This window comes from Molossus molossus, unplaced genomic scaffold (assembly GCF_014108415.1).
Source record: "Molossus molossus isolate mMolMol1 unplaced genomic scaffold, mMolMol1.p scaffold_m16_p_1, whole genome shotgun sequence".
NCBI lineage: Eukaryota > Metazoa > Chordata > Mammalia > Chiroptera > Molossidae > Molossus > Molossus molossus.
Genome location: NW_023425344.1, coordinates 3785015 through 3809067, shown reverse-complemented (window position 1 = coordinate 3809067; position 24053 = coordinate 3785015). Strand labels below are relative to the sequence as shown.

At 59.7% G+C, this 24053-nt stretch overlaps 1 protein-coding gene across 1 annotated transcript in view; it reads right to left on the bottom strand.

Annotated features, from left to right (window-relative positions):
• Positions 1 to 2058: 2058 nt before the first annotated feature.
• Positions 2059 to 24053, bottom strand: part of MAN2B2 (mannosidase alpha class 2B member 2) — a 38946-nt gene continuing 16951 nt past the window's right edge. Inside the window, exons 8-19 of the mRNA XM_036281072.1 lie at positions 21885 to 22075; positions 21033 to 21195; positions 19573 to 19706; positions 17833 to 18107; positions 10282 to 10473; positions 9393 to 9645; positions 8276 to 8386; positions 7974 to 8202; positions 6463 to 6564; positions 4733 to 4845; positions 3301 to 3409; positions 2059 to 2150 (exon numbers count right to left, since the gene is read on the bottom strand). Of these exons, the coding sequence (XP_036136965.1) occupies positions 2059 to 2150; positions 3301 to 3409; positions 4733 to 4845; positions 6463 to 6564; positions 7974 to 8202; positions 8276 to 8386; positions 9393 to 9645; positions 10282 to 10473; positions 17833 to 18107; positions 19573 to 19706; positions 21033 to 21195; positions 21885 to 22075 (1964 nt within the window). The remainder of the gene's footprint in view (positions 2151 to 3300; positions 3410 to 4732; positions 4846 to 6462; positions 6565 to 7973; positions 8203 to 8275; positions 8387 to 9392; positions 9646 to 10281; positions 10474 to 17832; positions 18108 to 19572; positions 19707 to 21032; positions 21196 to 21884; positions 22076 to 24053) is intronic.

The window sequence follows — 24053 nt, the reverse complement described above, 5'->3', positions numbered from 1 at the left end:
TGGGGCCAAGGTGAGGGGCCCCAGTGCCAGAGGCTCCCCTGGAAGCATGGGGCCCCTTCCAAGGCCAATTGGCCCTGAACGGCGGGGTCAGATCGGGCTGGGGTGACTCCCATTTTCCTGTCTTCGTTCTTCTCCTGAAGAAAAACTATGAAATATCTCCCTCTGTGCAGCTTGTAGTCACTCAATAACTGGATAAGGGACTGAGCGTGCCTAGGCATGCGGTTAGTTTGGGGACAGCAGCGCTAAAAAAATAGACGTTTTCTCTTCTGTGACGCACACATCTGAGGGGAAGAGTCAGAGAGCACAGGAGCAGACGGATAATCCTGAGTATAAGGACTGGTGGACGGACGCCGGATGCCCAGGGGAGGTGCCGACTTGGTGGGAGGGGTGGCATCCTGCAGAGGGTGGACAGAGAAGGTGGTCTCCGAGCAGACCTGAAGCTGCAGGCAGGGCACCCTGCAGATATCTGTGCAGAAGCTTTCCCAGCAGACGAAACTGCACGTGCAAAGGTCCTGAGGTGGGACTGTGCTTGTGTGTTCGAGGAAAATGCAAGAAGACCGATGTGACTGGGGCAGAGAAAAATGGGGACAAAAGGCTGCGGAGGGACAGGCAGAGCCTGTGACAAGCAGAGGGAGGACTCAGGATTATTCCAATGGAGTCAGCATCCCAACCGCCCAGGGTGCCAACCGTTTCCAGATCACGTTTGCCAAGGCACAGGGCGGAGCTGGCAGCTACAGGAGTGGCACTAGGGGGTACCTGAGAAGGGCCCAAAGGCGCTCTTGGGAACAAGGGCCGGGGTCGCTCTGCTGCTCCGCTGGTCAAGCGAGGCTTTGAAACATGAAGCTGAATATGCCAAGAACCCTGCTCAGGCCCCCACTCCTGCCTCAGGTCCCTGTCCTGGGTGAGCTTCAAACACAAGGCAAAACCAGACCCCAGACCCTCGAACAGACTGTTTTCAACACAGCCCACGGAGGGCCACCTAGGTCCTGGGATGAAAGGGCACAGAGACACGAAGGAGATTCCGATGTCGGCGCAGGACCCAGCCTGCCTGGCCAAAGCTTCAGCAAGAGGCCTGTTCTCTTCCTGCCCCCTGCTGGCGCCCACATCACCCACAGTCCCCTCCCATGGCTGCCCCCTGCTGGCGCCCACGTCACCCACAGTGCCCTCCCATGGCTGCCCCCTGCTGGCGCCCACATCACCCCACAGTCCCCTCCCATGGCTGCCCCCTGCTGGTGCCCACGTCACCCACAGTGCCCTCCCATGGCTGCCCCCTGCTGGCGCCCACATCACCCCACAGTCCCCTCCCATGGCTGCCCCCTGCTGGCGCCCACGTCACTCCCCAGTCCCCTCCCATGGCTGCTCTAGGTCAGCGACAAGAGTGCCTCTAAGCACTTCTCTTTCAGAGTGCCATTGACCTTCCCCAGTGGAGGGTGCTGGGGGACAAGGCAGGCGGAGATGGCCACCTACTGTCTGTCCTGGACAAAGGGTGGTGTGGGTGTGAGGGTACCGGCGGGATCTCCTGGACTAGGGTCTGCATGTTCCTTCTGCAGGCTCCCAGCCCTGACCAGGGATAAGCTTTCCCCAGCCTTCCTGGCCCAGAGGCCAAGCCCGGTGCACCCACAGGCTCTGAAGGCCCCCTGCTTCACGTCCCAGCCCCTCGCCCATCACCTGTCACCCAGCAGGGCCCCGGCTCCCCTGGTAGCCTCAGGGAGGCCCGGCAAGTGCGCTCGGTGTCACTGTGGACGTCATACTCTTCCCGGGACAACTTCCCACCCTCGACTTTTGCAAATGAATGAGGAGCTGTGGGTGGGTGTGAGAACATCCAGGTGACAGGAGAGGAGAGGGCTGGCTCTAGAGGCCGAGGAGAAGAAACGGGTCCTATTATAAATGCAGTTTTTATTTCAAAAAATAAGAGACCCCAATCCAACCATTTCATGCTGTCAGCCGACCGGAGGGAAGCAGTTCTCCCTGTCCCCTCCTTGGTGCTTGTCCAGGTCCCGGGTCCTGGCCTTTCCCGGGGCCCCCGGCAGTGCTGGGCCCACACAATCTGCCCAGTGCTCACTGCTTTCCAAAGTGGATGAAGAATGTCCGGATTTCCTTCGGGCGGATGGTGACGACAGGGCCTTGGGGGCCTGGGGGCCTGGAGCCGCCTGGGTGGGGCAGAGGTGGTCAGTCCAGCCCTCCCCTGGAGCCCCTGCTTCCCCGGGACACTTCCCCCTTGCACAGCACCACACCTGGTACAGTCTGCTGTGGCTCCCACAGTGATGGCAGAGATTGCCCACCTGCTCCTGCCAGGACCCCACTGCTGGCACCCCCATAATGCCCGTGGGCTGCTTTACTTCTGCCCTGCCCTGAGCACTCAGCCTGAGGGGGGGCAATCTGTAGATTGGTCCTGGTCCCACGTGGCCTCATTTCCCCTTGGGGTGTGGTACCCAACGCCTAAGGGATTTCTCACTGAGGCCATTGGAGGGCACTGCCCCTTGTCTCAATGGGCTCCACTGACGTCATGCCCTGGGGTTCAGGCTCATACTGTTCACCCTTCCTTCCTTTCTTCCTTCCTTCCTTCCATCCAGCCAAGCATTAACCATCCATCCATCCATCCTTCATTGCTTCCATCCAACCATACATTACCCATTCATCCACCCAGCCAGCCATGCATTATCCATCCATCCATCTGTCCATCCATCCTTCCAGCCAGCCATGCATTATCCATCCATCCATCCGTCCGTCCTTCCTTCCAGCCAGCCATTCATTCTATCCATCCATCCTCCACGGACTCGGTGTCCATCTACACCCACCACTATGCTGAGTGCAGTGGATGGAGAGGAGCTGCATGGGACAGAGAATCAGGGGTGCGAGGAGCAGAAGAGGCGCTGACTCTGCCTGGACTTGGTGGAAGCTCGAATGAAGGGCCAGGACAGGCCAGAACGAAGGGCTCCAGGGCCTTCCAGGCAGAGGGAACAGCAGGAGCAGAGCCTGGGAGGCACCAAGCAGCCTGTGGTTGGCGGGAGCCAGCAGCGGTGTGTGCAGAGGGAGGCACAGCATGGCACTCAGAACCCCCTGGGGTGTGCCTGTGAGTTTGGGTCTCTCACTTAGGGTGGGGGCAGGGTGTGGTCTGCACACACACGCACAAGCACATGCCTGGCAGGCACACACTGACCCAAAGCCTCTCTTAACCTACTGTGGTGGATTCAGAAGGGCTGCAGAATCAGAGAAGGCAAGCAGCCTGCTCAAGGTCAAACAGCCCAAAGGGGGCAGCACCGGGATCACAGGCGGCGCCTGAAGCAGGGGCTCCCAAACCTCTGTCCTTCGTCCTCCACCTCCAGCGCTCCAGCTCGCTCACGTTCCAGGTCCCCGTGAGGGAGCGCTCCTCCACAGCCACCACGGGGCCCAGCCCCCGCAGCAGGGCCTGCAGGGAGGGAGCGAGGGGAGGGGCGTCAGCAGAGGACTCCAGCAGCCAGCGGCCACCACACGCCTCCTTCGCTTCATTCTTGCAGCAAATCTCCTGGCACAGGCTGGGAGACCCATTTCACAGGTGGGGAAACTGAGGCCGGGAGGACTGTGCTTCCCAGGTGCCCAGCTGGGGCAGTGAGCCTAGGCGGTGGCAGGCACTCCAAGCCGCCCTCCAACACTGAGCTCCCTCCCGCCCCGAGGTGCTCAGGCAGCACCAGGCCTGGCCCCGGAAGGAAGCCAGTCATAGTCATCCACCCCCTTTGCCAGGTAGCTTGACCCAGCCACCTGTGCAAGCCCACTGGCCATTCAAGGCAGGGACCGTCTGCTGACCAGGAGGGCGGGGAGGGCTCAGGGGCAGCTTTCCTGTGCTGGACGCACGCACAGAGGAGGCCCCTGGTGCCGCCACCATCCCCCCTTCGCCTTTATACCTGCTTGTGAAGCCTGAGCCAACTCGTGAGCACAGGCCACCAGCAGGAAGGAAAAGAGCCAGTGTGCCGACAGCCCGGAGGACAGAGGTGACCGGGGCCCTGAGGACAGCACTAGGCAGCTGAACACGGACATCCACAGCCCACCCGACGGGCTGGGGGGAGAACACCGGCCGTTCCACGCGCTGGCCGGCGCTGACACCTGCGGCCAAGCTCATTCCTAACGGGACCACTCGGGCCACCCCGGCCAGCACACGGAGAAGAGCGCGTGGTGTCCCCCTGTCTGTCTGGTCTGCACCGTGGAGGTGGTGCAGGGTGACTGACGTCCAGGCCTCCCTCTGCCTTGTGCCCACACACGCTGGCTCAGGCCGGGCATGCGTGGCTCAGACGTGCTCTCAGCCTCCACAGGGCCGTGGGGCTGGGAGCTGGGTGAGGAAGGAGATGGACCCCTGACCCCTGCGGTGCAAGGGCCGTGAAAGGGGGCATCTGGAAGGCACCGTGGAGGGAGGCTCTGGGGTGGGTCACTGCGGTGCTGCCGGATCCCACTGAGGACACAGGCATCAGAAACAACCGAAGCGAACTCGGTGAGGTTAAGGGAGTCCCGTGGGCAGGCGACAAGCAGAGCTCCCAGCCCCACAGAGCCCCAGCTGAGGGGAAGGGGCGTCTGACGGGCCTCCCACGGGAGGAGGCCAGGCCGGCCACTGGTGGGACCTTTGCGTATCCTGATACACCTCTTTGCCAAGGTCATTTCTGAGTCAGGATTGTCACCCTTGGAATTTGACTCCCTGGCCCAGCATCCCCCCAAGAGGCCGAACACGGGGGCCTGGCAGCAGGACAGGGGAGGGGCCGTGTACCTTCAGATTCACCCTCACCGGCCGAGACAGGGATGGGTGCTCCCCCACCTCGTACAGGTGGTGCAGCCGCAGCAGGACGCGGCGGAGGTCGGCCTTGGGCTTCCTGTGGCGGCCTTAGGACAGAAGGGGGGCGGTGAGGGCCCTGCGTGCCAGGACTGCACACACTCACTGCATTTCACACCCTCGAGCTCCCGGGGAAGAGGCTGGCACGGCCTCCGCGCGCTGGACGAGGAAACCAAGGCTCAGAGAGTGGCAGCCCCTTGCCCAAGGCCACAGAGCCGCTCCAAGGGGCATGTCTGGAGAGCCTCGGTCCTGGGCCACTGGTGGTCCCCGTGGCCTTGGCTTCAAATCCTCCAGGCTCTGGAATAGTCTCTCCTCTGCCCACGGAGTGTGGTGTGGCCACGCCCCACAGCCAGTGCGAAGGGAGCGAGGTGACGTGTCCCGCGACAGAAGCCTTTTCGGCCGCCATGACCAAGGCAGCATGTGGCACACTGCAGCCGCCATCTGGGGTGGCCACGCGGGCTGGGCACGGGGCGGGGTGCGCGTGCGGTCAGCGCAGGGGGAGTTGGGCCCTTTTCCGTGGGACAGGTGTGTAAACTGTCTTCCCCGTGGTCCCCGTGCAGTGGTCCAGGCCCCGGGTGACGGCGGCGACGGTGAGGATGACGGCGAGGAGGAGAGAGCCTGCTCCATACGGGCTCCTGGGCACCTGGGCCTCACACCGCTCCGAAGCGCCCCTCCCCCTCCCCAGGGAGAAGCGACTTTCTCATCAGTGGGTCTGCGGCAGGCGCGGCCCAGCCCCTTTGTCCTCCCCTTTGGGGGCCAGCTGCCTGCAGAAGTCAGCTTCTCAGTCCTACTTAGCCACCCACCGCTGTGGGAAGGGCAGGCTGCTGAGGCGCTGCCCCGCCCAGTGCTCCTGTGACCCTGAGGGCTGAGATGCTGCGGTTCGGTGTGAGGAAGCCACAGGGACGCAGAAATGAGCCAAGGTCTCCCATACCCACTGTTTCAGGGACAAGGGTGTCATTTGCCCTGCCGCCTCTTCCTCTTTTCAATGCCACCGATTCTCACTTTGTGGGGGGAAGCTTTGGGAACCCCAGGGTGACGGAGGCGCAGTCAGCCTGCCTTCTCGTGTCAAGGGGCAGAGGCGGTGCAGCTGGAGCTTTGACAATAGGACCAGTGAGTTCCTGGTAGGTCTCACCTCCACCATGAAGCCCTCCCTGGTGCCCAGCAAGGGGCTTCTGTCTGATCACTGTCATTCCTGCCTGGTCACCTGACTGCTTCCCCTACACCAAGAGCTCAGTGAACAGAGACCTTGCTACACTGGCCGTGGCACAAGAGACATTGTTGGATGAATGGATGACGTTGGGGGCAGTCGGCCGCCGAGCCCAGAGGAGGACGGGAGTCAGGCGCACGGCCCAGGAGGAGTCTGGGAGGAAGCAGGACAGCGTGCCGCCCTGCCGTTGGGCAGGGTGTGGACGACGGTCTGGAGATGGAGGCAGACTGAGGAGGGATCCACGGGAGAATCGTTTGGGCAAGTCCTGGGCTGGGGTCCGGGTCCACCTGTCCCTGGTCACTGTGGGCCTCAGTCTCTCCATTGGGTACGTAAAGGGACCAGGTGACCTTTCAGAGCCATGACAGCGCTGAGCAGGGCCCCCTCCACCTGGTGGGAGGGTCGGGGGTCTGGTTGACATGGGGAGGGAGCAGTGGGTCGGCCCCTTGGACACCGGGCTCACCTTTGTGGAGATTCCGCAGATGCTCCGTGTGGTTGGAACTGTAGTTCCAGCCGGGGATGCTCAGGATCTGCAGGTGGAGACTTGGGGGCAGCGTCACAGCCTCTGGTTGGGGCGTGGACCAGTTCAGGTCAGCCTCTGCAAAGCAGAGGGACAGAGCAAGGGAGAGGGCTCAGGGCACCTTCCTCCTCCTGCATTCGGTGCTGTCCACTCTGTGGTCCCACGACAGCCGCTCTCCCGGCCTCCCCACCTGCAGCCTACACCGCCTGTCCAGAGCCCCCCAGGCTCCGCATCCGGGCCTTTGTTCCCCCAGGTCCTTCCCCCCAAAAGCCCCTCCTCCCACAGGTCCAGCTGCTCAGATGACGAGTCTAAGAGCTGGACAGACCCTGAATCTCTAGTCTATCCATTTCAAACTCCACATGGGGGTACCAAGGCCCAGAGGGGTCACTGTTTGTTCCAGATCAGACGACGAGTTCACAGAGAGCCCTGTCTTCAAGTCGGGGCTGCCAGCTCCTCCCTTGTTTTGCCATCAATGGGTCTCTCTGCTCAGAAGACACCTCCACCCCCTCCTCCCTCTAGAAAATGCACCTTTCGACTCTGGGCTGCAGCTGGAGGGCCATCTCCCCACAATACCCCAGGCCACCGTGACTGGTGCCAGCTCAGGTCACATGACCCAATCAGGACCAATCAGACTCTTTCCCTGGGACTTTTGCATTTGACACCCAAAGCTGGAGTCTCAGTTCCTCGGGCCCCAGAGCTGCTCAGGGCCACGGCCCAGGCGGAGGAGAAAGAAGGTCCGTAGGCAGAGAGGAGCACAGGCGGCAGGAGGGGGAGGGACCCCTCACGAAGGCTCCAGCCTGGGGAACAGTTACACCCCTGCCCTCCCTCGATGTGGGCCTGGGAATAAAGTCTCCTGCGGCTCAGACGTCCACGCCGGATTTCTCTCACTTGCAACCAACAGAGACTAGAGTGAGGCCGTGGGCGGAGCTGAGCACAGCCGGGCTTTCTCAGACGGCACACGTCCCTCGGTCCCTCCGTGAGAAAGGCTGCCTTTCCGGGAAGAACCAGGGACTGACCCCGGAGCAGCCCCAGCCCTACCAACCAATCAGACCCCACTCCTGGGATCTGCAGCGTGGGCCCGGAGGGGACCGGCAGCGGTGCTGGGAGAGAGGCCCCGGCTGCCCTGCCTCCTGCCTGCCCAGGCCACTGTCCAGCTCCTCCCCCAGCCATGAGCTTCCCCAGGCTCTGCCCCACCCCCGCCCCACCCGGCTGCTCCGTTAGTGTCTTTACTGCTAAGTGACGTCCCTCGAAGCTGCTCTATGATCTCATCTGGCTTGTGTATCACACTACCCGAACCCCACAGGTCACCTCTCTCCAGCCCCACACCCCCGCCCTGAACCCTGGATCCGTCTGGCTGTGTCTCTTCCAAAGACATCCCGTGAGGAATCCCTCAGGAGAGGGCTGGGCCTGACGTCACAGCCTCGGCCCACAGCCAGGCCTCCGAGGGCACCCACCCGCCCCAGGGCCTCCCTGGCCCCTCGGCTCCTCACTGCTCAGGTTGGCCAACACCACCACAGGCCGGTGCTGCAGGGCCAGCCCAGCCCTCGGGCGCAGGGAGGTCATCTCTTTCTGGGGTCCCAGCAGGAGCCAGAACACCGGGTGAATGGTCGAGACCTCGTTCAGCGTGAGATTGTACAGCAGAGAAAGCGTCAGGTTGTTCCAGAGTCGCCGGTTCAGCATGACCTGCAGGGGAGAGTCAGTGGCAGGTGCCCTGGCACCTGGGCTGCCTGGGGGGCGGGGCGGGGCCTCCTCCTACCTCCACCTGCCCTTCGCCCTGGCTGGAGACACCGTGTGCCTGCTCCGACAGCAGCACCAGCCTGCTCCTCTGGTCCTCGATGTAGGCCGACTGAACCATGGGGTAGTAGTTCTGCAGACAAACATGGCCAGGCCACGCGCAAGGTGGACCACCTGGTCAGGGATCACCTCTGGCCTCCCCAGCGAACCCCCAGCTCGCGGTGACATGGGTTAAGGGCTCTGACTCTGAAGACAGACAGACTGGGACTCCTACGCAGCTCCCCTGCCACCTGACCTTATGAGCCGGGGGATTGCACCCACTCGAGCCTCAGTTTCCCCTTCCGTAAATGGGGCACAAAGACCCATCCTGGACAGCTGGTGCAGGAGTGAGTTACCCGGGCCGACGGGCGCCCAGTGCGAAGGGGCCTGCAGGCAGAATTCCCTGGGGCTGGCAGGCTGGGCTGTCCGGGCCCAGCTGCAGAGGGTGGGGACCAGCACCCAGATGACAGGGAGCGAGCTCCAGGAAGGCAGAGCAGGGTGGGGACACTGCACCCAACAGGCCTCCATGGAAGGAAAACCAATGCAGGCGCACTGAGGGCACGCGAGGTGCCCGGCACCTGCTTCCTCTGGGTGCTCCCTGGGGACCCTCACAGCTCTGGGCGAGGAGTTACCCACTTTCCCGGGAGAAGTCACAGGCACAGGGAAGCTATGTTCCTTGTCCATGGTCACCCAGCCTGGAACTAAAGGACGTGGGAGCTGAGCCTGACTCTGCCCGGTGGTGCTCACCGCTTGGCCAAGCTGCCCGGGTGCCCGGCTAAGAGCACTGAATGTGGGCCAGGCCCCGCTCAGCCCTCGGCAGGCATCACCCCTAATCCTTAGGACAAGTCTGATGAGCCCTCCTCTACGGACGAGGGAACCAGGTACAGACGGGACCCTCGGGGACTTTCCTCAGCACGTGGCCCCGAGTTCACCCACCAGGGCGAGCCGAGCCTGTGCCTCCGCCCCCTGATGGCAGCACAGGGACGGGGCTCTGGCAGCCTCTCCAGGGGGCTCGGCGGCTCCACTGACACCCAGCGCTCTACTCTGGCCTCACGGGAAAGCGCCCAGGGCTGCCTCGTGGCACCGCGCTGAGGGCGTACCCGAGCGATGCTGTTGGTGGCGAAGGTCCGGTGGGGCCTCCGCTGCATCTGGTAGCCGTTGCTGTCCGAGTGGAGCACCTGCCCGCTGCGCAGATCGGTTCTGGTCCTCAGGATGACCTCCTGGTTCCGCTCCAAGGGGCCCACCCAGTACTCCTGCTCTATGCGATGGCAGAGCAGCTCCTGGTCACGGCCCCGGGGCACGTGGGCCAGGCGGGTGTAGATGGCGTAGGAGTAATTCTTGGCTTTTACCGTCCTGGGAGAGAAGAGCTGTGTCAGGAAGCAACCGCAGGGGCTGTGGCTGCCCTTCCCCTCCTCCTTCCCTCCTTTCCCGCCTTCCTGCTTCCCTCCGCCCTCCCTCCTGCAGACAGGCAGGGCAGACAGGTGCCCCTCAGGGATCGAAGGGCGGAGCCATTCCTGATGGTGCCCAGCCAGCCAGGCCTGATGCCATCTGTCTGTGCTGTCAGTGAACACACGAGGACGTTTGTGTGTAAGCCACCGGCACCGTGGGTCCCCGTTCCAGCTCGGACTTGGACACCACCAAGGTGACACCGCATGCGCACAGCAGAGCGAGTCACCGCGCCTGACGGCCACCAAGCAGTGGCCATGCCAGGCCCAGGCCCAGGAGCTTGGCGTCCGAGCAGACTGGCTCTCAGCACCGCCCGCAGGCGGAGGCAGCGCACCTGTAGAAGCACAGCGCACCTGTAGAAGCGCAGCGCACCTGTAGAAGCGCAGCGCACCTGTAGAAGTACAGCGCACCTGTAGAAGCGCAGCGCACCTGTAGAAGTACAGCGCACCTGTAGAAGTACAGCGCACCTGTAGAAGCACAGCGCACCTGTAGAAGCGCAGCGCACCTGTAGAAGCACAGCGCACCTGTAGAAGTACAGCGCACCTGTAGAAGTACTGCCGGATCTCCGTCACCAGGTGCCCGCGCACGACCTCCATTCTCACCACCTCCCACAGCGGTTTTGCGCGGTGTTTAGGCCGAAACTTATAGTTATCAGAAACGGGGCCACGATCTATATTGCCGTGGACCTCATACTCCAGGAACTCCTGGTCCACGAGGACTGTCTGGCCGCTCTGTCTGCAGAGGCAGCAAAGAGGAAGCAGTATTACTGCCATGGACAAAGCCCCCGGGCGTTGCCGGCGTGAGCTAGAACCCAGCTCACCACCCTCTCTGCAGTCACCAGCCAACCAGGAGTGAGCGACGTCACAGAGCCTCTCCATGAAGCTCGGGCACTTGGTTCCGATAAAAGCCCTGTGGACCCATCCTCCACGCCCTGGCCCTGAGTGGGTCACACAGGAAGAGGGACAGAGGCCTGAGGGCATGGGCACTGCCACTGCCACAGAGGAGACCACCCACCCAGGTGGCCAGCAGCCCCTAGCAGCACAGGGATGGGTTTTCACGTGCTGACTGCAAGCTGTCCGGATGTCCCACACCAGTGCGTCACTAGGTTCTCATCGTCAAATACTCATGGTCCCGGGGCAGGGAGTACAGAGCCACATCCCCCAGCTCACACCTGTAGGAGGTGCCTGCCACTCCACCCATCAGGTGGGCTTGGGGGGAGGGAGAGGCAGGGGACACTATTTGGATGGTGGGTCTGTGTGGTCTAAGGAAATGCCCGCATGTGCTCACATCAGACCGTGGCCCCGCCAGGCAGCAGAAGGTAAAGAGACGCCTCTAGACCCACTCTGGGGCTTTCTTAGGGATGGTGCTGGGCACAGAAAGGGGCACAAGACACCCAGGGAGCCCCTCCGAGCCCCTCTGAAGAGGACAGAGCAAAGACTCCTTTTTGTCAGCCTGGTACCCAGTGCCTTTCCCATCTGGGTCCAGGTGCCCTACCCCACCCTCTTTCACAAACACTCCCCCAGGGCCACCAAGAAAGAGAAGAGTCCCCCACAGAACAGGAGATTTGCAAATCACAGCTGACAAGGGACTTTCCTCTAGAAAAGATGAACTCTTACAACTGAATAATAACAAGGCAACCCAATGTTCACACGCACCGGGGTCTGCACAGACCTTGCTCCAGAGAAGACGTACAGGTGGCCAACAGGCACGCAAGGGCACTCAGCGTCCTGGTTAACGAGCAAATGCAAATCCGAAGCACCCCGAGACTCCCCTTCACCCCTGAGGACAGCTATCCTCGAAAAATCAGAAAGTGACAAGTGTGGGTGAGGATGTGACCCCCACACGCTGCGGTGGGACCAGAAAATGCAGTTGTCACCGTGGGAAACAGTCTGGCAGTTCCTTAAATGGTAAACACAGATTTATCCTGTGACTTAGTAATCCCACTCCTAGGCATCTACCCAAGAGAAAGGAAAACTATGCTCCCAAAAAAACATGTACGTGTATAGTCACAGCAACATTATTCAGAGGAGCCCAAAACTGGAAACGACCCGAATGCCCATCAGCTGTAGATGGGTCAATAACACTGGTCTGTCTAAGCGGTGGAATGTTACTATGCCATGAAAAAGGAATGCAGTACTCATCAAATGTGCAACATGAACGAACCTTTGGGAACATGATGCTAAGTGACAGAAGCTAGTCACAAAAGGACCGCATGGGGTCTGTTTTCATTTTATGAAATATTCAAATTGAGTAAATCCAGAGAGACCGAAGATAGATGAGACCTGCCAGGGCCCAGGGAGATGAAGGGGAAGCACGAGACTTCTCCTTGGGGTGATGAATACGCTCTAAAATCGACTGGTGATGCCTGCACAGCTCTGAATATACTAAGAAGCATAGACGCGCATGACTTCAATGGGTGGATGGGACGGTCCGCGCATTATAGCAACACAGCTGGTACCCAAGGAGAACAAAAACTCCCCTCACCCACCTGCGCCGGGGATTCATCAGTACACACCGTGGCTCCCAGGTTTGCACAGGCAGTTTCCTTCTATGGGACAACGGTCCCTCATCTGCGACAGCAGGTCCTCTAGCCCTCGAAGGCCTCAGGTGGGCTCCCGGGGCTCCTCCCCCAAAGCGTCCTCTGAGCATGCCCATTCTCAGCAGCTCCCCTCTCTATGTGCCAGGCGAAGGTTCTGCAGTTTAGCCCCACTGGTACTTCAGGGAGCCAATAAGAAACACCCCTCTCCTCATCTGAGTCCAAAGCCACGGAGAGACAGACAGGGACCAGGCAGATGGACAGCAGGACCAGGCTGAGGTGTGGGGCATCAAGGGCTTGGAGAAAGGGGTAGCGAGCTGGAGCTGGCCCAGGCGGGGGCATTCCAGAATGGGGCGCGGGGCCCGAGCAAAGAAGGACCCCAAAGCCAGCATTGACTCCTCCTTTCTCCACCTGACCATGGAGCTCAGAATGTGCTAAGGGCCACGCTCCATTTCTGATGCTCCCCCACACTGCCCGCTCTCGGCCCCCTGCAGGCTCTCGAGAAGGATCTCATCTGGGGGGAAGTCCCGGGTTCTGCGTCTGCACAGGGCTGACAGTCCCGCTCTCCCTCGTCTCCCGTCTCCCTCACCCCTTCCCTTCTTCTCACTCTCTCTAGGGGTCCTCCCAAACTGCCCGCCCCTTCACACCTCCGCTCCTGGTTGGAGGCCACCTCGGGAAATGGGAGTGGGGCTCTGGCAGAGGCAGCGGGCGGCAGCGAGGCTGTCTGGGGTGTGGCCTGAGGGGGAATATGGTTGGCCCCAAACAACCAGGGAGATCTTTGTGGGAGTCAGCTGCCCTCTCTGCCATGAAAAAGTAGCTTCTGAATGAGTGGCTACATGGGTGGATGGGTGGATGGGTGGATGGATGAATGGGTGGGTGGATGGGTGGGTGGGTGGGTGGATGGGTGGGTGGGTGGATGGGTGGGTGGGTGGGTGGATGGGTGGGTGGGTGGGTGGATGGATGGATGGGTGGATGGGTGGGTGGATGGGTGGGTGGGTGGGTGGGTGGGTGGGTGGGTGGGTGGATGGGTGGGTGGGTGGGTGGGTGGGTGGATGGATGATGGGTGGATGGATGATGGGTGGATGGATGGGTGGATGCATGCGTGGATGGGTGGGTGGATGGATGGGTGGGTGGGTGGGTGGGTGGGCGGATGGATGGATGGATGCGTGGATGGATGGGTGGATGGATGCGTGGATGGATGGGTGGGTGGGTGGATGGGTGGGTGGGTGAGTGGATGGATGGGTGGGTGAGTGGATGGATGGATGGATGGATGGATGGATAGATGCATGCGTGGATGGGTGGGTGGATGGATGGGTGGGTGGGTGGGTGGGTGGGTGGATGGATGGATGGATGGATGGATGCGTGGATGGATGGGTGGGTGGGTGGATGGATGGGTGGGTGGATGAATGTGTGAAAGGATGGAGGTCAACAGACAGTCTGATGGATTGTAGATAAATGGGAACAAAAATGGATGGGTTTGCAAATGGATGGGTGGATGAACAGATGGATAGGTGGGTGGGTGGATGGGTGGGGTGGATGGATGGATGGATGGATGGATGGATGGATGGATGGATGGACATATGGATGGATGAATGAATAGATTGGACAGGTGTGTGGATACAGGGGTGGGGTATATGGAAGAATGGAGGTGTGAATGGGTGAACAGAGGAGTGAGTGAATAGATAACAGATTGGAGAGTAGGGTGGATAAATGAATAAATGGATGGAGAGATGGGTAGTCTGGTGTGGGGGTGAGTAGATTATTGATTTTTATGTTTCACTAAATTTTAAAAAGTGGGTAAAATGAATATTACATAAAATAAATAAGGGACTTCCAGTCAAGATGGTGGCACAGGTAAATGCGGTCTCGCCTCCTCCCACAACCACATCAAAATGACAACTAAGCCCTGGTTGGTTTGGCCCAGCAGTTAGAGCATTGGCCTGCGGTCCAGAGAAACGTGGTTCGGTTCCCGCTAAGGGCATGTACCTCAGTTGCAGTTTGTCCCTGGCCCTGGTTGGGTCGTGCAGGTGGCAGTCACTCGATGTGTCCCTTTCACGTCGATGTTTCTCCCTCTCTCTCTTTCTCCCCGCCCCCACTCTATCTGAACAAAACTACAACACAACCATCATTGAGAACCCCCTGAAATCAAGCTGAATAGAACTCCTACAATTATGAGATTAAAGCAGCAGCAGCATCGAGACTGGTAGGAGGGCGGAGGCGGATGGGCTGGTCCCACACGGACGGGTGGCGGATAAAAATCAGGAGGACACCTCGGCTGGAAAGGTCCTCCCTGAGGAGTGAGGGGTCCCCATCCCATACCAGGCGCCCAGCTCAGGGTTCTAGTGCCAGGAATAAAAGTCCCCATCACTTCTGGCTATAAAACCAGCGGGAACTGAGGCTCAGGGAGGCTGAGGCTGCTGGACCCCAGGCAGCTCCTCTTAAAGGGCCCACGCACGGACTTACTCAGACTCGCTCCTTCCAGGCTCCAGCGTGGGGGAGGCAGCTTGAACGGCACCAGAGACATATGGGGAAGAACTGAGCTGTTTGGCCTCAGGACGAGGGCTAGAGAGGCAGCTTTCTCCTGGACAGACATGCTGGTGGAGGCTAATGTTTCTTTGGTGAGCCCTTCCCAGGGCGGTAGATGGCCCCCATATCTGGGACCCCAGCAACCTGGCTCACACTGTTTGCCTCACCCTGGTGATTCCCTGGGACCCCACCCCATCTAACTTTGGGGTCCACCCAAGCTGTTTCCAAAGGCTTTACCATAGAATTTCCCTGTCTTGGATCCTGCTTCAGAGTTTCTAAAATCTCTCAAACAAGCAGCATCTGGTCTCAGTGAGCCCCATACCTCTTGTTAAGTGGCCCCAGGCCTGGCACTAGGAGCAGCCAGGCTTGGATCACAACTTGGCTTTTCCTGGGCACCTCCAAGCCAGCACAAGCAGCAGCCATCTGCAGATCACTTTGTAGCTTATGCCAGGTGGCCCTAGTAGAACGCAGGCAGTGGCTGACCTGGCCCCAGAGCCAGTACACCCAGTGGACAGCTTCAGACCACATTGAAACATAAGTGACACACTCAATGAGCGGACTCAGTAGGTACCAGAGCCCTGATGAAGTAAGTCTTGCTCTGTGTGCTGGGTCCCTACACAGCTGATTCTCCAAGGTGGTCAGAGGCCAGTGGTTAGTGGGCACAGTCAGTTCTTGCAACTGATCAGCCTGAGTAAGTCTCTCCCATTGACCTGCCAACAGCAATCAAGACTCATTTACAACAGAAGGGTGTACAGTCCATACTAGGGGTGCACCTCGAGGGCCCAGCTGGGGTGATTAGGGAGGCTGTGCCACTGGATCCTACAGGACACCTGCAACAATAGGCCACCCTACAAAGCCTAGGAGACATAGCAACTCTACCTAATACATAGAAACAATCACAGGGAAGCAGACAAAAGAGGAGACAAAGAAACATGTCCCAAATGATAGAAAAGAACAAAACTCCAGGAAAAGAATTAAACAAAATGGAGATAAGCAATCAATCAGATGCAGAGTTCAAAACACTGGTTATAAGGTTGCTTAAGAAACTTGGTGAGACCTTCAAGGAACTTAAGGAGACTTCCACAGAACTTAATAAGAACATCAACAACATAAAAAAGGACCAGTCAGAAATGAAGGATGCACTAACTGAAATAAAGAATAATTTATAGGGAATCAATAGTAGAGTAGGTAAAGCCAAGAAGCAAACCAATGATTTGGAATATAAGGAAGCAAAAAACACCCAATCAGAACAGCAAAAAGGAAAAAGAATCCAAAAACATGAGGGTAGTGTAAGGAGCCTCTGGGACAACTTCAAGTGTGCCAACATTCGTATCATAGGGGTGCCAGAAGGAAGAGAGAGAGAGCAAGAAATTAAAAACTTATTTGAAACAATGACAGAAAACTTCCCTAACTTGGTGAAGGAGACAGACATACAAGTCCAGGAAGCACAGAGAGTCCCAAACAAGTTGAACCCGAAAAGGTCCACACCAAGACACATCATCATCAAAATGCCAAAGGTTGCCCTGGCTGGTTTGGCTCAGCAGTTAGAGCATTGGCCCTCGAACCAGAGAGTCCTGGGTTTGGTTCCCGTGAGGGCACGTACCTCGGATGCAGTTTGGCTCCCGCCCCAGTTGGGGTCATGTGGGGAGCAACCACTTGATGTGTCTTTCTCACATCTATGTTTCTCTCTCTCTCTTCCCCCCTCTCTCCCTCCCGCTCTACCTGAAAATAAATGAAAAAAAAAAAAAAATGTCCTCGGGTGAGGATTAAAAAAAAATGCCAAAGGTTAAAGACAAAGAGAGAATCTTAAAAGCAGCAAGAGAAAAGCAATTCATTACCTACAAAAGAGCTCCCATAAGACTGTCAGCTGACTTCTTAAAAGAAACTTTGCAGGCCAGAAAGGAGTGGCAAGAGATATTCAAGGTGATGAAAAGCAACAACTTACAACCAAGATTACTCTATCCTGCAAAGCTATCATTTAGAATCGACGATGGATATCAAGAGTTTCCCAGACAAGAAAAAGCTAAAGGAATTTATCACCACCAAACCAGCATTATATGAAATGTTGAAGGGTCTTCTTGAAGGAAAAGAACAAAAATATGAACAATAAAATGGCAATTAATACATATCTAGCAACAACTGAATCAACAAACAAAATGAACAAACAGAACAGAAACAGATTCATAGATACAGAGAACTTTTTGTTGCTTGCCAAATGGGCAGGGGCTGGGTGAAAAAGATGAAGGAATCAAGAAGTACAAATTGGCCCTGGCCAGTTTGGCTCAGCGGTTAGAGCGTCAGCCTGTGGTCCTGAGAGACCCAGGTTCGGTTCCCGCTAAGGGCACGTACTTCAGTTGCAGTTTGTCCCCAACCCTGGTTGGTCGTGCGGGTGGCGACCACTCGATGTGTCCCTTCACATTGATGTTTCTCTCTCTCTCTCCCTTCCTCTCTCTCCCTCCCACTCTATCTGTACAAAAAATGGAAAAATGTCCTTGGGTGAGGATAAAAAAAAAAAAAAGTACAAATTGGTTGTTAGACTGATGAACCTCAAAGGGAAGGGGGGAGGGAGGGCGGGATGAAATAAACCAAAGAACTTCTATGCACATGTGCATAACCAATGGACACCGACAACAGTGTGGGGAAGGCAGGAGGGGGCAGGATTGAGGAGGAGGGGGGTTCGTGGAAGGAAAAATGGGACATCTGTAACACATTCAACAATAACGATAAGTTTAAAAATAAAATAAATACATAAAAATGAATAAGATGAATATTATATTTCTTCCCTGGGGTGGGGGGTCCCTCAACACCCCCTTTTCCTCAGAATCAACAGCTCTGGAATGAAAAGGTTCGAGACCGTCTTTCTTGCACTGGCCCAAACTCATACTCTCAGAAATAAAGAAGGTAGAATACAGACAGGCTTTCACCACCGTCAGGCCCTTCCCCAGGCAGGTGAGGACGTTCAGACACGTGGGGGGTGACGGCCCAGGCCCAGGGAAGCCTCCACCTCAGAGCTCGCAATGGCTGCACCTCACCTGTCCCAGATGCTGTGCATCAGGTTGGTATCCTGGTCGAGAAAGACAGTGTAGCACTCGTTCGTAACAGACACCAGGCCCATGCAGCTGGGCCTCGGGCGTCCCCTTCGCCTGAGGGGAAACCTGGAAGGGACAGGCATGGTGATGCGTGTTATTTGACCGTGCTCCTGGTCCTCCTTGGTGGGCCTGATACAATAGCGTCGGTAACTGAGGCCTGGGATCGTGGTCAGCATATACAGGACATATTTAGATGGCAGCTCCTTCGATTTCTGGACCTGCAGGTCCTTAAAGGTATGAGATAAAACAGGGATTTCAGGGCTGGAAAACACCAGTTTCCTCATTCACCCTTAGCTTGCCCACGGCTCACTGCCCACGAGGCAGCAGGGTCTTTCCATTATTGAACTGAGCTGAGTCTCATTGTGTCCTCCCTGCTCAGCGGGACCCAGCCCTGGCCCCCTCCCCCTCCCCTGCCGCCCTCCCTCCCTCCAGGCACTGACAGCCCTTCCTTCCCCGCCGGGTCTCGCCTCTGAGCCCCTGCTCACGCTGTTCCCTCTACCTAGAGGGCCTTCTCTTGGGAGGGGGTAGCCTTACTCCCCAACCCTCCAGTTTCCCACGGAGGGATGCTTTCAGGATGCTCCTGGCCTTTTCCATCCCCCTCCTCTGGCTTGGGGGTGGGTTTGAAGAAGGCGCCGGGCACTCAGCGACCGCCCTGGCTCACTAGGGGAAGTGTGCAGTCTCTGAGCCCCTGTGGGAGGCCTTGCAGGGGCCCCATTGGCACACCCCCGATTGCCACCCTCCCAGCCTTTGTCTGAGGTGTAGCAGATACCTTGTCCCCCACTCCTGCTTGGTGATTTTCCTCTGTCAAGCGGTCATTGTCACAGTCTGTCTTTCCTTCTTTTGTTTACTGTCTCTCCAGCTAGAATGCGGGCCCGGGGCTGGGGCTTTGGGTAGTACAGTACCCCAGTGCCTGGACCAAGCCCTGACACACAGCAGGTGCTCCAGCACATTCGTTAAGTGACTTACTCTAAGGGTAAGGGGGTGTGACGTGCTGGGTCTGCAGAGACCAACGCCCTCCCTCCAGCGCCCCCAGTCAAATGAACTTCTCCTCCTCCTGTCAGCTGAGGGGGCTGGCCTGGCTCCCGGGTCATCACTTCACACACTAACTGTCCTGCTCCCCCTCCCCACAGGGACACCAGTGACACGTCCAGAGACCCAGAACTCAGCCCAGAGCCAGGCCCAGGCACAAGGGAGTGTTTGCTGAATGGCTGACTGATGGCACCTCCCAGGGAAGGGTCCGCAGGATGACAGGTAGGGTGCCCTGGAGAGGGGGACGGACCACACACACGGTGGTGTCTGGTGCTGGGGAGAGAGGCAGCATGGGCCTCCGCCCCCAATATCCGCACCTCCCTAAAGCATGCGTCGGACACCGAAGGCCTTTCCCTTGAGAGTTACACTAGAATATATATACGCCCCAGGGGGGGGGGGGGGCTGCCTCTCTGGCAGTGCGCGCCACACCTGAGGCCCCCAGGGAAGGGACAGGACTGGGGGACTTGTGACCAGGGCAGATGCCCAAGCCCGTCAGGCCCTGGGGAGACTGGGGCCCTCCATGGACACACCCCACGTCGATGTGCTCAGTGCGGGGGGCTGTCGGCCGTCTCCTCCCTCTGCTCCCACTCCTGGGAGCCTGACTGGAGCACGTGTCAGCGACAGGAGCGTCCCCTGCAGGAAGCACGCCTGTACCTGTGTGCTGACGGGGCGGCCTGTCTCATCCGTGACGTTGACCGTGGAGAAGCCCAGAGTCAGGTTGACAATAGTGGTGACAGTCCAGGCCAGGGGATTGTAGACCACGGCGAGGTATCCCTCAGACTCTGGGCCTGCGCAGAGAGCGGGCTTTACATGTTGCTGTGACCCACGCGACACACAGGTGCCCCTCGGTGCAGGAGGAGCAGGAGGAGAGACCCGGCCCTGCAGAGCTCCAGGGAGCCGCCGAGAGGACCAGGTTCCAGTGGTGGTCATCCCTGCAGGGCTCTGCCCTCTGCTCTGCCCCTGTCCCCAGTGTCCCTCCAAACAGCTGAGGTTCTGTGCTCCTCGCTCACCCACCCTGTCAGCCCTCCCTCCTGATGAGGAAACTGAGCCCAGAGAGGTAGAGTCGCCAGCCCAAGGTGACCCAGGTCCTAAGGCCCAGCTCCAAAGCTTTGAGTGCCCGGCATTGTGAGCGACCAGAGAATTCTCTGGAGCCCAGAAGGTCAAGTCCAAGTGCTCAGCCGAGCAGTCAAGACCCCCGTGGTGTGGACCTGGAATTCCTTCTGTTCTGTCCTGCGTGCCGCGTGCCCGGAGCCCTGAGCACGGCACAGCCCAGGCCGCCCCCTCGGCTCAGATGCCTACCTGGTCCCCTCCACCCACGCCTTGCTGGGGTGCTGCCCAGGGAAACTCCTGGGGAGGGGCTGCCTTGCTCTTTCCACAACGGTCTCCCACCACCCCAGACCCTGCAGGTGGGCACTGTGTGCTGCCCCCGTCCCATGGCCACCCAAAGTCTGAAGGTGTGATGGGGTGGCCCACAGGCACCGGGGAGGGGAGCGGTCAGGTGGCTGTGACCCTGGATGTGAGAAGTGCACAGTGAGGAGTGCGGGCGGGGGAGGGGAGGGGGACTGGGCGGGCGGCAGGCCTTGCACAGTGTCTTTCTGGGTTCAAAACCCCCTTGGAACCGTCAGACTGGTGTGATCTGTCACCGTGCACATGGGAAACGCTCGCAGCCAAGGACTCAAGTGGGACCGCTGCGAGGGTGACCGCACCCCAGCTGAGGGCTCGGAGGTGCCAGGCACCAGGCGGCGACCGGTTCCGAGCACGCTGTGTGCTCCGCAGGGCCGGGCAGGGCAGGGGGAGGGTCCATCCCCTTCCTACCTGTGCGGCCCTGGGCAAGGCCACAACCCAGCTCCGGGGGAAGAGCACCTCCTGGTTTGCAGAGGGGGTGTGAGGCATTACATCGACTACAGGATGGGGGTGCCCAGCGCCCAGCCCTGCCTCCAGCCGGAGAGAGCACAGGCATCGAGGAGCAATGGCCCTGCCCAGGCATCGAGGGTTCGAGCACATGAGGGGCACGGCCCTGCGTCTGACATGCAGGGGGTGCAGGCCCCCTGCCCGGACCCTCCAGGCTGTCGTCTCAGAAAGAACCAGAGCCCCTGCAGGCCCCAGACGGCCACCCCACCCCGCTGGGCCTCGCTTACCGGCTGGGCGTTGGGTCCCTTTCAGGACAATGGAGGTCATCAGCTTGTGGACGACCTGCATCCCTACGTTCAGGTGTTTCACAAACATGTCACTCACGTGGACGGCCTCCGTCCCGGAGATGGCATCATGGTGCTGGACCTGTGGTCCCCCCCAGATCAGGGAACAGTGGGGTCTGGACCTGCCCCTGCAAAACACTTCTGAACACCTGGCACTACTAGGCCGAGCCACCCTTGGTCTCAGCAGGTGTGGGTGGAGGTAGGGGGCCTCCCACTTTACAGAAGAGGAAAGTGAGGCTCAGGCAGGCTGAGCTTGCCCATCCTTTTCTGACCTTGCGGAAATCCACCACCTGAGACAGACAACAGGCTTTGGGAAGGGGCCCGTCCTGGCTCCCTCCATGACATCACATTCCCACCAGCGCCCCTGGGACACTCCAGGTACACCCACAGCCCTCCGCGCCCAGGCGGGGGCGAAGGACGGATGAGCTGCTGTGCCCATTATTGCTTTAGGTTGCCCCACCGCCCAGCTGGGTGGCCATGTGGTTCTCACTACGTGGAGCAAGTTAGGGCTCAGAGAGGGAATGCCCCGTGCCTGAGGCCACACAGCAGAGCTGAGACTGAATCCAGGCTGGACCTTTGGACACAACGCAGCTGCACCCTGGCCTCCACCCTCGGGTAGCTTCAGGTCTAGCGCTGTCTCAGGCCGCGGGCCTGTGCTGTGACCCCAGTGACCTCATCTGTGATGGGACATTTAGTGGCCAGGGCCAGACCGGGAAGGGCACCGCACAGGAGGCTCCCGTCCCGCTACGGGCGCCGAGAGGTGTGGCTCACCTCGGAGACTGCCCAGCGGAGCTTCTGAAGCTGCCTCAGCGCCCAGCCAGGGTCCGGGCGGCCGCGGGGGGCCGGCCACATGTAGCGCGTGAACATGGACTCGCCGGCGTGGAGCAGAGCGCTGGCCCGCCTCGCCAGCCCCTTCAGCCTGCTGCGGGACGTGTAGAAGCCGGTCCAGGCTTCCGAAGGTGCTGGGAGACAGGGGCCGGCAGTGGATGAGTTCCCTGTCTGGGGGTCCCTAGACCCTAAAGCCCCAAAAGAGCTGGGGCGAGGGGCCGGGTCAGCCCGCGTCACCCAGGAAGGCATCGGGGCAGCACAACCCTGGGCTCCTGCCCCAGCCAGAGCACTGGAGGGGCTGGGCAGGGGGGAGGATGATGCCTGGGGGGGCTGGGCAGGGGGGAGGATGATGCCTGGGGGGGCTGGGGGCTGACGGTCCGGGTGAGGGACACGAACACGCAGAGAGGATCGGGAAAGCCTGGCGCAGCCTCGGAGCAGAGGGCCCGAGAGATTGGGGGAGGGAAGGGTGACCTGGGGGGATGGGCAGGACCCGGCTGAGAAGGGCCATGAGCACCCAGCACCGGCAGCAGCCTCCGTGCGCGAGTCCAGGGACAATGGGGAGTCCCCGCAGGCCAGCATTTCAGGGGGTCTCCCTGGCAGCACGGGGAGAGTGGATGGGAGGAGGGTGGAAGGAGCTTAGACCCCAGTGGCCACTGTCCTGACCGGGACAGAGGAGGAGGCCTGAGCCAGGCAGGTGGAGAGGGAGGGCTCAGAGCCTCCAGGGCCTGGCTCTGTCCCAAAAGGTGCTTCACTGTCCCTGCTGTCCCCACCGCCCGCCTCCTCCGGGGCTGCACTGGGCCCGGCACCAACCCCCTGACAGCCCTTCCGAGTGCCTGGTGCCCTCAGAGCAGAGCCCCGCCTCACCTCACCTGGCCAAGCTCACCTGGGCGCACCCACAGGGCATCACTGTGTCCCCTCCCACCTGGGCAGCCAGAACGACAGAGTACACCCTCCAGCTCAACATGAGCCTGCCCAGTGGGAAGTAGCTCCTCCCACCTAGCCCAGGGTCCCGCCCACCACCACTGTGATCCAAAAGGAAATGTCCGGAGAGCCTGTACAGGGAGCTCCATCTTGTAAACAAACAGGCAAGAGACCTAGACCCCAAGGACAGCGCAGCCTGGAACCAGCCCTGCAGGGGGAGGCGTCCGGCGGTCTCTTTGGAGGCCGGGTAATGGGGAGAAGGGACAGCCTACTGTGGAACCCTCCTATGGGCGCCCCCGTCCTCTTGCAAACCCCCTTCAGTGATGAGGACACGGGGCTCAAAGAGCTGACATCACTTGCCCCAAAGGCAGACAGCCCATGAGGGGAGGAGCTGTGGTCCAAAGCCAGGGGTGCGTCTCAATCAGCTCTGAGGCCAGCCCTGCTCAGCACCGTGGCGGGGGTGAGGGAGGGCAGGGGACAAGCCCTGGCAGGCCTAGCTCCAGGCACATAGTGAACACTCCGGCGGCGGGTGCCCTCTGAGCTTCGGTGCCCTGCGTGTCCCGAGGGGATGACGGTGCAGCTCTCCCTTCCAAAACAACCTCTCCACCTGAACACGCTGTGCGTAGAAGCCGCTGCCAGGCAGAGCCGGCGGGGGGCAAGGAATGCATCCGGCCCCTGAGCTACCCTGCTCCTGTGCCCTGGTCCCCTCCACCCCACCCCCATCACCGCATCCCTCTGACTTCTCCTTCTGTGTGAAAGCAGGGCAAGGACCCTTGAGGGCTCTGATGCTTTATGCAGTTTGGCCCAGCGGTTAGAGCGTCAGCCTGCGGCCCACAGAGACCCGGGTTCGGTTTCCGCTACGGGCGCGTACCTCGGCTGCAGTTTGTCCCCGGGCCTGGTTGGGTTGTGCAGGAGGCAGCCACTTAATGTGTTCCTTTCACGTCGACGTTTCTCTCTCTCTCTCTCCCTCCCACTCTATCTGAACAAAAAATGGAAAAATGTCCTCGGGTGAGGATAAAAAACATATATTAGATGGGTCAAGGTTTGGCCCACACCTTTCCCCAGTTATACCCCCAGGGGGGAGTCGGGAGGGTGTTTCCGACCTGCCCTAGCTCTCGGAGCCATGCTGTGCCTGGTCTGATTCCCACCCGGGGAAGCTGAGGTCTGCAAGGGGCACAGCGGCAGGGGGCT